This window comes from Caretta caretta, chromosome 2 (assembly GCF_965140235.1).
Source record: "Caretta caretta isolate rCarCar2 chromosome 2, rCarCar1.hap1, whole genome shotgun sequence".
Classification (NCBI taxonomy): Eukaryota; Metazoa; Chordata; order Testudines; family Cheloniidae; genus Caretta; species Caretta caretta.
In genome coordinates this window covers 42,309,916-42,322,340 of record NC_134207.1, presented here as the reverse complement: position 1 = coordinate 42,322,340, position 12,425 = coordinate 42,309,916, and the positions used below count along the sequence as shown (strand labels likewise).

The 12,425-nt window shown below is 45.3% G+C and overlaps 1 protein-coding gene across 2 annotated transcripts in view; it reads right to left on the bottom strand.

Annotated features, from left to right (window-relative positions):
• Window positions 1-12,425, bottom strand: part of MTERF3 (mitochondrial transcription termination factor 3) — a 39,692-nt gene that overhangs the window by 23,340 nt on the left and 3,927 nt on the right. Inside the window, exons 2-4 of one of the 2 annotated variants that reach the window (XM_048841288.2) lie at window positions 11,561-11,915; window positions 8,508-8,660; window positions 6,896-7,085 (exon numbers count right to left, since the gene is read on the bottom strand). In XM_048841288.2, coding sequence (XP_048697245.1) covers window positions 6,896-7,085; window positions 8,508-8,660; window positions 11,561-11,891 — 674 coding nt within the window. In that variant the 5' untranslated portion in view covers window positions 11,892-11,915. The remainder of the gene's footprint in view (window positions 1-6,895; window positions 7,086-8,507; window positions 8,661-11,560; window positions 11,916-12,425) is intronic. The other variant, XM_048841289.2, reaches the window with a different exon arrangement.

The following is a 12,425-nucleotide window of genomic DNA, read 5'->3' as shown; positions in this document are numbered from 1 at the left end:
GTTTCCTGGCAACATGGGATCCATAACAATAAAACATTCCAGAGAGTGATGTAACAATATTGTGTCCATCTGTATTTAGGGCCTGGTCTACACTACGAGTTTATGTCGAATTTAGCAGCGTTAAATCAAATTAACCCTGCACCCGTCCACACAACGAAACCATTTTTGTCGACATAAAGGGATTAGTGCAGAAATCGACATCGCTGTTTCAAATTAAGGTTAGTGTGGACGCAATTCGACGGTATTGGCCTCCAGGAACTATCCCACAGTGTACCATTGTGACCACTCTGGACAGCACTCTGAACTCGGATGCACTGGCCAGGTATACAGGAAAAGCCCCGGGAACTTTTGAATCTCATTTCCTGTTTGGCCAGGCGAGCTCATCAGCACAGGTAACCTTGCAATCCCAGAATCGAAAAAGAGCTCCAGCATGGACCAAACGGGAGGTACTGGATCTGATCACTGTATGGGGAGATGAATCTGTGCTATCAGAACTACATTCCAAAAGACGAAATGCCAAAACATTTAAAAAAAAATCCCCAAAGCCACCATGGACAGAGGCTACAGCAGGGACGCAACAGTGCCGCGTGAAACTTAAGGAGCTCAGACAAGCGTACCAGAAAACCAAAGAATCAAATGGATGCTCTGGGACAGAGCCCCAGACATGCTGCTTCTACACTGAGCTGCATGCAATTCTAAGGGGGGCCGCCCCTACTACCCCACCCCTGTCCGTGGACTCCGATGATGGGGTACTCTCCACCATGCCTGAGGATTTTGCAGACGGGGAAGATGAGGAGGAGGAGGACGAGCTTGAGGAGAGCACACAGCACCCCGTTCTCCCCGACAGCCAGGATCTTTTTATCACCCTGACTGAAATACCCTCCCAACCCAACCAAGCCAGAGAAGGGACCTCTGGTGAGTGTACCTTTTTAAATATAATACATGTTTTAAAAGCAAGTGGTTTTTAATGATTAATTTGCCCTGAGGACTTGGGATGCATTTGTGGCCAGTACAGCTACTGGAAAAGTCTGTGAACGTGTCTGGGGATGGAGTGGAAGTCCTCCAGGGACATCTCCATGAAGCTCTCCTGGAGGTACTCTAAAAGCCTTTGCAGAAGGTTTCTGGGGAGAGCAACCTTATTCCATCCTCCATGGTAGGACACTTTACCGCGCCATGCTAGTAGCAAGTAGTCTGGTATCATTGCATGACAAAGCCTGGCAGCGTATGGTGTTTGCTGGCATTCAAGCAACATCCGTTCTTTATCTCTCTATGTTATCCTCAGGAGAGTGATATCGTTCATGGTAACCTGGTTGCAAGGGGAATTTAATTAATTCAGGGGACATTCAGAGGTGTCCATTCCTACTGGGCTGTTTGCCTGTGCCTAAAAAGAAATCCCCCCCACAGTTAGCCAAGGGGTGTGGGGGGGTGGGGGGGGGCACTGGCACTGAGCTGTTCGCGTTTGGCTAGCAGGATCTTTCCTGATACCAGCCACACGGTGGGGGGGAGGGGTAAAGCGATCATCCCAGAGAATTGGATGGCGGGGGGGGATTAGTTTGGTTTCTGCTGCTGCACGTTAACACGAAAACTATAGCACTAAATGGCCAACTCAATGGGCTTTGCTTGGTATGGGAAAGGAGGGGCACTGCTGTTATGAAGGTTGCAGAAGTCAAAAGACTAAGGCTTACCATAGCCGCCTACAAGCCGAATTCTCTTGCCCGGTACTGCGTGTATGACCTCTAACACCAAAGCCGCAGGCACTCAATATAAGATGCAAAATGCAACCTTGTACCGAAATCACACGTGTTATGTAATGTGAATAGTGTTGTTCACTGTGAAAGAGTATAGCCATTGTTCTGTAAAATGTATCTTTTTAAATACTTCACTCCCTTTTTTTCCTCCCACAGCTGCAAATGTTTCAAGCCTCCCTCCTCCATCCCAAAGGCTATCTCAGATAAGGCGGCAAAAAAAAACGCACGTGCGATGAAATGTTCTCTGAGCTCATGCAGTCGTCCGGCACTGACAGAGCTCAGCAGAATGTGTGGAGGGACACAGTAACACAATACAGGAAAACGGCCAATGAACGTGAGGACAGGAGGGATGATTGAGATGAGAGGTGGCGGCAGAAAGATCAGAGGAGGCAGGATGCAACACTGGGGCTACTGTGGTATCAAACAGACATGCTCCGGAGTCTGGTGGAGGTTCAGGAACGGCAACAGGATCACAGACTGCCACTGCAGCCCCTGTTTAACCGTCCTCCCTCCTCCCCAGGTTCCAGAGCCTCCTCACCCAGATGCCCAAGAACATGGGGGGTTGGGGGGGGGGGAGGGGGGAGGCTCTGGGCACCCCACCACTCCACCCCAGTAGACATTCCAAGCAACAGAAGTTTTGAAGTGGCCTTCTCCTCCCCTCCTCCCACACCCCACCCAGGCTACCTTGTGAGTTATCTCCCTATTTTTATAATCAATTAATAAAGAATACATGGTTTTTAAACTATAGTGATTTTATTTCCTTTGCAAGCAAGCTGTGATCGAAGGGGGGAGGGCGGGTGGCTTACAGGGAATTTAGAGGCAACCAAGGGAGAGGGTTTTCATCAAGGAGAAAAACAACTTTTACACTGTAGGCTGGCCAGTCATGAAACTGGTTTTCAAAGCTTCTCTGATGTGCAGCGCTTCCTGCTGTGCTCTTCTAATCACCCCGGTGTCTGGCTGCGCGTATTCAGTGGCCAGGGGATTTGCCTCAACCTCCCACCCCACCATAAATGTCTCCCCCTTACTCTCACACAGATTGTGGAGCACACAGCAAGCAGCAATAACAATGGGAATACTGGTTTTGCTGAGGTCTGAGCAAGTCAGTACACTGCGCCAGCGACCCTTTAAACATCCAAATGCACACTCTACCACCATTCTGCACTTGCTCGGCCTATAGTTGAACAGCTCCTGACTACTGTCCAGGCTGCCTGTGTACGGCTTCATGAGCCAGGGCATTAAGGGGTAGGCTGGGTCCCCAAGGATAACTATAGGCATTTCAACATCCCCAACAGTTATTTTTCTGGTCTGGGAAGTAAATCCCTTCCTGCAGCCATCTAAACAGACCAGAGTTCCTGAAGACGCAAGCGTCATGAACCTTTCCCGGCCATCCCACGTTGATGTTGGTGAAGCGTCCCTTGTGATCCACCAGTGCTTGCAGCACCATTGAAAAGTACCCCTTGCGGTTTATGTACTGGCTGCCCTGGTGGTCCGAGGCCAAGATAGGGATACGGGTTCCGTCTGTAACCCCACCACAGTTAGGGAATCCCATTGCAGCAAAGCCATGTAGTATGACCTGCACATTTCCCTGACTCACTAGCTTTGACAGCAGCAGCTCAATAACTGCGTTGGCTACTTGCATCACAGCAACCCCCACAGTAGATTTACCCACTCCAAATTGATTACCAACTGACCGGTAGCTGTCTGGCGTTGCAAGCTTCCACAGGACTATTGCCACTCGCTTCTCAACTGTGCGGGCTGCTCTCATCTTGGTATTCATGCGCTTCAGGGCAGGGGAAAGCAAGTCACAAAGTTCCATGAAAGTGCCCTTACACATGCAAAAGTTTTGGAGCCACTGAGAATCGTCCCAGACCTGCAACACTATGCCGTCCCACTAGTCTGTGCTTGTTTCCCAGGCCCAGAATCGGCGTTCCACTGCATGAACCTGCCCCATTAGCACCATGATCCCTGCATTGCCAGGGCCCGTCCTTTGAGAGAAGTCTGTGTCCATGTCCTCATCACTCATCACCGCGCTGACTGCACCTACTCGCCCGGTTTTGCTTTGGCAGGTTCTGGTGCTGCATATACTGCTGGATAATGCACGTGGTGTTAAATGTGCTCCTAATGGCCAAAGTGATCTGAGCGGGCTCCATGCTTGCCATGGTATGGCATCTGCACAGAAAAAAGACGCGGAACGATTGTCTGCCGTTGCTCTGACGGAGTGAGGGGTGACTGACTACATGGCTTACAGCATCCCGTTCTCCCCGACAGCCAGGATCTTTTTATCACCCTGACTAAAATACCCTCCCAACCCAACCAAGCCAGAGAAGGGACCTCTGGTTAACAAAGGGGGTGGCTTTACATCAAGGAGAAACAAAAACAACTGTCACACAGAATGGCCCCCTCAAGGATTGAACTCAAAACCCTGGGTTTAGCAGGCCAATACTCAACCCACTAAGCTCTCTCTTCCTCTGGTATTTCAGGCAGGACTGAATCTCCATTATAGTTTTCAAGGTGCCCGACAGACCTCACCAAAACGATTGTTGGCCGTTGATTTCACGGAGGGAAGGAGGGAGGGAGGAGCAAATGAATACAAAACAAATCTGGTCTATTTCTTGTTTTGATCCACTCCATCTATCTTTTACATCTTTGGCTGGCAGCAGACGGTGCAGTAGGACGCCAAGCCATCCACATCTCCTGGCTGCTCGGCAGAAGATGGTGCAACAGGACTGCTAGCCATCCTTATTTCCTGCCTGCCTGGCAGAAGATGGTGCAATAGGACTGCCTGCAGGACTAAAGAGAATGACATTGTTGAGTCACTCCTAATTTATTCCCTGCGCCCATGTCTGCCCATGCGCTCCTGACCGACCTTACCGAGGCAGCCAGGAGCATCTCGGACACAATGAGGATGGTTTTCAGGCCTATTGCACCGTCTGCTGCCACAAGGCAATGGGTTGCTACTGCTGTGTAGCAATGCAGTACCACATCTGCCAGCACCCAGGAGACATACGGTGACAGTGAGCTGAGCGGGCTCCATGCTTGCCGTGGTATGGCATCTGCACAGGTAACTCAGGAAAAAAGGCACGAAACGATTGTCTGCCATTGCTTTCACAGAGGGAGGGAGGGCCTGATGACATGTACCCAGAACCACCCGCAACAATGTTTTTTGCCCCATCAGGCATTGGGATCTCAACCCAGAATTCCAATGGGCAACGGAGACTGCGGGAACTGTGGGATAGCTACCCACAGTGCAGCGCTCCAGAAGTCGACGCTAGCCTCGGTACTGTGGAAGCACTCTGCCGAGTTAATGCACTTAATGGAATTAGAGCATTTTGCGTGGGGACACACACAATCGACTATATAAAAAAGATTTCTAAAAAACAACTTCTATAAATTTGACCTAATTTCGTAGTGTAGACATACCCTGAGAAACGAGCACTGTCTGGTTGGATCACGTCATAATGAAGGCATGGGATAATAAGCAGTGGCTGCAGAACTTTCAAATGCACAAGGCCACATTCCTGGATCTGTGTGCAGACCTTGCCCCAGCCTTCCAGCACAGGGAGACCAAAATGGGAGGTGCATTGACAGTGGAGAAATGAGTGGCGATTGCACTGTGGAAACTTGCAACACCAGATTGCTACCAATCAGTTGGTAATCAATTTGGAGTTGAGAAATCTACCACCGGGGCCATTGTCATGCAAAACATGCAAGGCTATTAATAGAGCCCTGCATGGATACAAAAATGTGTATCCGCATCTGATCTGCGATCTGCAAAAATTGTCCATGGATATCTGCATCCGCAGATTTGCAGAGCTCTACTTACCAAGGCTGGGCTGAGGCTCCAAGGCACCCCCACGCTGGAGCCCAGTCAACAGAGGGTGTGGGAGTCACAGACCCTCCACCTGCCCTCAGCCGGGCAGGTACACAACCCGGGGCTGCTCTAAGCCCTCCCACCAACTACGGGAAGGTGGAGGGTCCACCGCAGCTCCACACAGCAGCCAGCCCAGCTCTTACTGTGGCCAGGCTGCAGCTCCAAGCCACCCCCACCCCGGACGGAGCCAGGTCAGGGAGAGTTGCACTGCGGGGAGCCTGGGTGTCTCCACCTGCCCTGCGCAGGGCACCTGGGGGCAGAGACACGGGCTGGGTGCTGCCTGAGCCCTCCACCCAGGGAGGGTGGAGGGATCCAGGCTCCCCAGAGCTGCCAGCACAGCTTTCCCCAACGCAGCTCTGGCCAGAGGCAGCTCGTAAACTGCAATTCTGCTAGGTTTAGCTATATCAGTCTAGAGAATTGAGTAAGCCATCTTAGCAGGTGGGCATGACATACAAATCAGGCTCCTGGAAAAGGTGCGAGTAGCCCAAACCTTTCCAGCTTCTTCATTTGTTTTCTGTCCTCTGCTAGTCAGACTCGCTCCCACAAAATAGCCAGGTAGAAGAATTTTGTTGCGACTTAACTGCAGTTTTTCATTCTCAGAATAATTTCAAGCACATGTTCCCACCTACCTAACTGTCACAGTTGTAGGGTTTCCAGTCTAATAAATTTTTTTGAATTTTTATTCTACCTTTCTGAGCAGTGGCAGACTTAGATCTATGTGACTGTAGGATTCCAACTCCCAGGGGCCCGCACACCTAGCCCCCCACAATCCTGATTCCCCTCCTTAGTCTGGACTGACTCTGGCAACAGCAGCCTGCTGCACAAACCCAGTTATAACTGCATCTCTCTGCAACCTGTTTAGAAAGCTGCACTTCCTCGCTGCCTTATTTCCTGGTTCATGTAGAGGTGGCAGACATCAGCAGGTGTCGATCCCACAACCAGGTGGGGCGGCAGAAGGAAATCTGAGACGGGAATGGTGGGGGCACAGAAAGGCATGGGACAACCAACAGGTTTGTAGCACAGGTGAAAAGAAATTGGGTAGCTATAGATGAGGAGGGAGGCATTTTCTGTGGATTTTCACTTAGAGCCCTGCACACCAAGCACCAGCCCCACATTTGTGATTTTAAAGCATTTACGTGTTAGACCTAACAAAATCCCACTGTAATATTTACCTATTTTATAGATGGGTAAATCGAGGTAGAAGGGATTGGATTTATGTGATTATAGTTAGCAGGCATAGGATTTGGGTCATGGGCATGTTTCATGAAAGACCTACCTTGTCTCTAGCGCCTCCATGTCTACAGCAAGAATGTATGGATTTTGGGTCAGGAATGGACCCAGCTGATTATCTTCTACACCCACATCCTTAAGAAACAAAAGTCTTTTTCTTATATCTTTTTCAAAATCCAGCCTCAGTAGGAGTTGGCCTGCATTTGGACGTTTTTCCACTTTGGACAAATCAACTCCTACAGCAAATAAATCAGACACTACTTTAGTTGAATACTTAGTTAAATGAATTATGAGGAAGAGATTCATAAGAAACATAAGTACATGCTGCACTGCATGTATGAAGTCTTGAATACAACTTTTGTGCATATAGCCAAAATATTTTGATTGCTCAAGATATTGTGGTCACAATAGCTTGTATATTCAGGAGAGAACTGAGATAAAACAAGCTCTAAATTCTTTCTAACCCAAATTTTAGTAGCAAAATTCAGACAGTTTAGTTTATTCTTTGAAGAAAAAGGACAGCAGGTTTCAGTATTGCAATCAGAGAAGTTAAGCACAGTAAGATGCATTTCACACCATATTCTGAACTGTGCAATGTGCAGGGATCTCATTTTGTTTGCTCAGAGGTACGTGGAGGTGGTTACCTCCCAACTCTTTCTTATATGGGCACAGTAATGAGAGGAAAATTTTATTGCGAAGTGTCTTTGGTTACCAACACAAATAGCTCTCATTATTAGACTGTTAGCCAAAGGCAATTCTAATACAAAACCCACTTGCCCCAACAATCCAGCAATTTACTTTTCTCTGGGCTTTATTCCACACTAGAGTGTATAACTTTTTGTCTGCGCTACTGTGTCATGCACTAAGTGGCCTGTATGGACCCTGCTGCCACACACAAAGTTCCCTAGCGTGCTCTGATGTAGTCCCATTTCAAACAGTACTACGTGAATACACACTAGAGAAATTTTAGTTCGTGGCAGCAGGGCCTACACAGACCATTAGCACATGGCACATTAGTGAGGACTAAAATCTACAACTGTCTGGTACAGTGTAGACATCTCCCCTCCCACAAGTCATTTTTGTATTCCATGCATTTCTTGCACTTGAAGACGGTTGGAGGGAAAGGGAGGGAAAAGATCACCTTGACTTCAGGCATCCTTTTTCAATTTAAGGTATTTTTTGAGAGAGCCAGGATATTCCCCATTTCTCCCGCCCTGCCTCTTTTAATTTTTCTCACTTCTAGGGCCCTGCATGATGGTAACTTTCCTTCCTACCCAGGAGAAAAAGTTGCAGCTTCTCCACAGCCAGTTAACATTTCTTCAGTGAGCCCAGAGGGATGGAGGCTACTAGAATACAGCAAGGTGTTCCTTACCTCCAGGAGCTGCAGGTGATGCCCTCTCAGTGCTCCTAGCTAGATCAACAGCTGAGAAACACAGAGTCTGTCCCAAATATACATACATTGCTGATAAACCACATAAACAGACTCTACTTGTGTTCACTTGTCCTGAATCTCTCCCCTCTATCTTGGATTGTGCATTGCTACACTTATAAAATTATGATTTGCAAGTTTACTGCTAAATCAGTAAGATCAAAATATAAACTAAGGAATACTCAACACACCAAGCACAAATATACTGCCTAAACATCATTACACTTACCCAAAAGCACTAATTTGCTCAGAGTTTCTGAACGATCAACATAATCTCGAAGTGTGAAAGAACCAAGGGGAAGGGGTGGCTCAGCTACAATCTGCACAGCTTCTTCTTCAGAGATCTCCTCCAAAGCAGATGAAGGTGGTGTATCTTCCCAAACTAGAAGCCATTAATAAGAGAAGTGTTAATAGATTTTCTTGACAAACTGTTACAATTTCCAGTACCTTCCCAATCTGTCTCAAGAACTAGAAATTAAAGTATTTTCAGAATATGATTTTACTTATGTTGTTGCTTTCACTTGTTTATGGCATTTCTTCTGTGAGGCAACTATGATTACCAGGAAACATAATTAGCTGTAATGTGACAAAATCAAAGGACCGATTCCTTCCCTAGCTCAGCCAGGACTTCCTGGATTCCTGCTAATCCTGCAAAAGCTTTTTTGAATGCTTAACTTTAAGCATCCAAGTGGTAATATCATGTGCTTAAAACGAAGCATGTGTGTAAGTGTTAGCAGGACTGGGACTTTACAGTGCAACTTGGGCAAGTCCCTCAATCTTTGCTTCAGTTTCCCCATCAAATATAGATAATATCAGATCCCTAGCTGGTGAAGCACAATTAATAGCTGGAATGTATGTTAAGGTCCTTGGATTGATGCTGCTGTAGCAATATCACCAAAAAGCTTCCTAATAGTGAGATCTATTGAATTATGTAGTAGTCACTCAAGGGAAGCGGTAAAAGCCACATCGCGGTAAAAGCCAATTGAGACATTTAAATTTATGAAGTCCTGGAGAATATTAGCACATCTCTTTGGAACAGCCCTGTAAGGTAGAGAACTACTGCTATCACTGTTTAACAGATTAGGAATTTAGATACAGAAATAATGACTTACCCAAGACTGAACACAAAGTCTATAGCAGAGCTCAGAACTGAAACTATACATCCTGATTCCCAGTCTAATGCCTTAACCACAAGACAATCCTCCTCACTTCTGGCTGATTTTTAAAACCTACTCGTTACAGTAATTTGAGGTCTGTCTTGAAACAGCTTAGAAAAACACTTCTCTCTTTTTTCCATTTTGTACACTTGACAGCGTATTTCACATACTTGGTTTCAAAGTTTCTCCAGTTGTGTGGATCTTTCACACAGCAATAAGGAGAAACTTCTTTCTTGTTATTTTTTAAAGAAAATAAAACGGAAAGACTACAAAACTGGCAGGGACATTCGGGGCCAGTAGAATCCCTGAAACTGTATCTTTTAAAAAAAAAAAATCCATTTAGTAGATGTGAAATGGATGGTGTCCCTCTAACAAGGCTTTATATGTCAACACTTCAATTTTTCAGTACTGATAGTTTTAGTAGAAACATCCAGCTAGCATGCATAGCCAGTGTGGCTAGACAGAATAAAAGGTAGAGTTATAAATTATATCATCCATCTGCCACTGTCACTGTAGAATTGTTCCTCATATTTTCTCATACTTTGTAGAGTCTATTTTTAAATGCCCTAAAAGTTGAGATATGGCCTCTAGTAACTCTATTCCACAGTCTAAACAGAGCTCTCGCTGTTATAGAGTTTTAGATGATTTTCCAGCAAAAGTTTCTTTTTTCTCCACTTCATCCTAATATACTGGTCTGCATTTCTGGGACCAATTCAGCCCTGGCATAAACAGACAAAACTCCATGGAAGTTGGAGTACCTCACAGACTGGTTGTAGGGCTTTAATTAATGTCTACAAAACACAAAGTCCTGGTCTATGCTAGAAAAGGTACCTGTTGCTCAAGAATACATATGTGAGTTGCACATTATATGGGTCACTAAACAGCTTGCTACACTTCCACCTATTTGCACCTCTGACTGCAGAATATCAGTTTTGATACACTCTGGATGAAAGCTGACTCATCTAAACCAGATTTACACACACTTTGCACTACAGTCACAGAGGACCCAATCCTTCTCAGTTGTACATGGGGTTAGCTGCAAGTGTAGGCCAGACAAGTCAACACAGTGTAGGAAACTCACTTTTTCTAGCATTCCCCATTTGCAGAAGGAGAAAATGGTTTGTCAAAGGACACAAAAGGAGTCTTTGACAGAACCAGACTAAAACTCAGTTTCCTGGCACTATGCTCATAGCCCACCTCTCGGCTGTGTGGAAGAGAGGCCTGTAAGCAGTATCTAAAACAGTTTAAATGGATTAGTGTGTTTAAACGACTGTTTTAACACACTAATCGTTTAACATATGTTATGAGTGATATAAAAGGGTTAAAACAATCTCCAATACCTTATTTCGCAGTTGCAGGTAAATGCTATAAGAAGAATGAAGTATTCTCACACTTAGTACTTCCATAGCAATTTTTCTCCATACATATTAAAAGCCCTTTTCAGCGGTTGTTTTTTATTATCCTTATTTAGGGGTCAGGGCACAGAGTGGTTCAGTGGCTTGCCTAAGGTCACACAATGAGTTTGTGGCACAATGGAGAAGAGAATTCAGGTCTCCTTACCACCAGTCTGATATTCTGATAAGACGACTAAACTTCTGACTAGATTTAAAAGCAATCAATACGGTTTTGGATCAAATACTTGTCTTATATGACAGAAATCCTATATTAATACTGAGGTTCAAACTGAGTGAAACTTGTAAAGACTGTCCAATGAGTTAACAGCCAAATGTCAAGTTTAAAGCAGGATTTTCAGTACAGAAAAATAGAAGTTCTGACATCATGCTGCCAAAATGAGAATGCTTAGGTGGACACTGGTAAGATAGGCTACACAATAAAACGGCACGAGCCCTCATCACAGAAAAGCAGAGGAAGTATTGACTGAGATGAACGAGTCAAGTGAGACAAAACGTGGGATATGCTGGCTAGAGAGTATATGAACTAGTAGCTGTGGGACATGAGGAATACCTAGAAAAAGGTGGTTTGAGATGCTGAAGGAGGACGTGAAAGTTGGTGTCCGCTTGTTAGATGCACTGGACAAGAATGCTTGGAGACTAAGAGCCAACGACACCGAACTGATGGGACATTGTGGACTTTAAGTTAAATTCAAGTTCTTAAAGTTTCTTACCTTCATATAATGTTTTTGTATCTGAGCTGGGTATTACTTCTGCTTGCTGCTGGTCGTGGTTTACTGGAGAAAGTAAGTTACTTTCTGAAGAAACAATTTGTCCATTACTTAAGTTGGTGGACTGTAAGCGGTTCCCCAAAGATACAGATCTGTAGGTCTTCAATCCACGCTGAAGAAAGTGATTATCAGTGCACAGGAAAGATAGAACTGAAAGCTTACGCAACTGCATCCACATTCTGTGAGTTTTTCTCAGTTGCTGAACAGAATTAGCAACACTACTTGTTTTCACTGAGAAGTGCCATATGCTTATCTGCCGAGCCCAAAAAGCCATCTTCTACATAAATATGGTTCCCTGCTAAGAAAAAGGAGCACTTAATTATAAGGAGAAAATGGTCAAGAATAAAGTAATGCATCTCACTGTTCACACAAACTCGGTCCAAAGTTTAGGAAGCAGCTTTGTCAAAATTAAAGCAGAAGTAGGTCTGTGCTATCTAATGTCATTCAGCTGCCTTGTGAATTTACAAATGTGATATCCTAGAAAATACATAACTGAACAATAAAAATTTAAAAATCTTGAACAGACATTGTTTGCATTAAGTGTGTTAATTCTCAACAATCTGTTTATGAAAAAAGAATCAGGGCACCACAATGTCAAGTCTCTTCATGGGGCACTGCCAGACTGTCCTTTGGTTCTGTAAAAAGAAAAGGAGTACTTGTGGCACGTTAGCGACTAACAAATTTATTTGAGCATAAGCACATAGCACAGGGAGGTCCTGGCCACAACTGAAGCTCCTAGGTGTTATGCTAATACACATAAATTGATTACAACAGTAACACATTTAGTCTGAAAAAAGAAAAGGAGTAC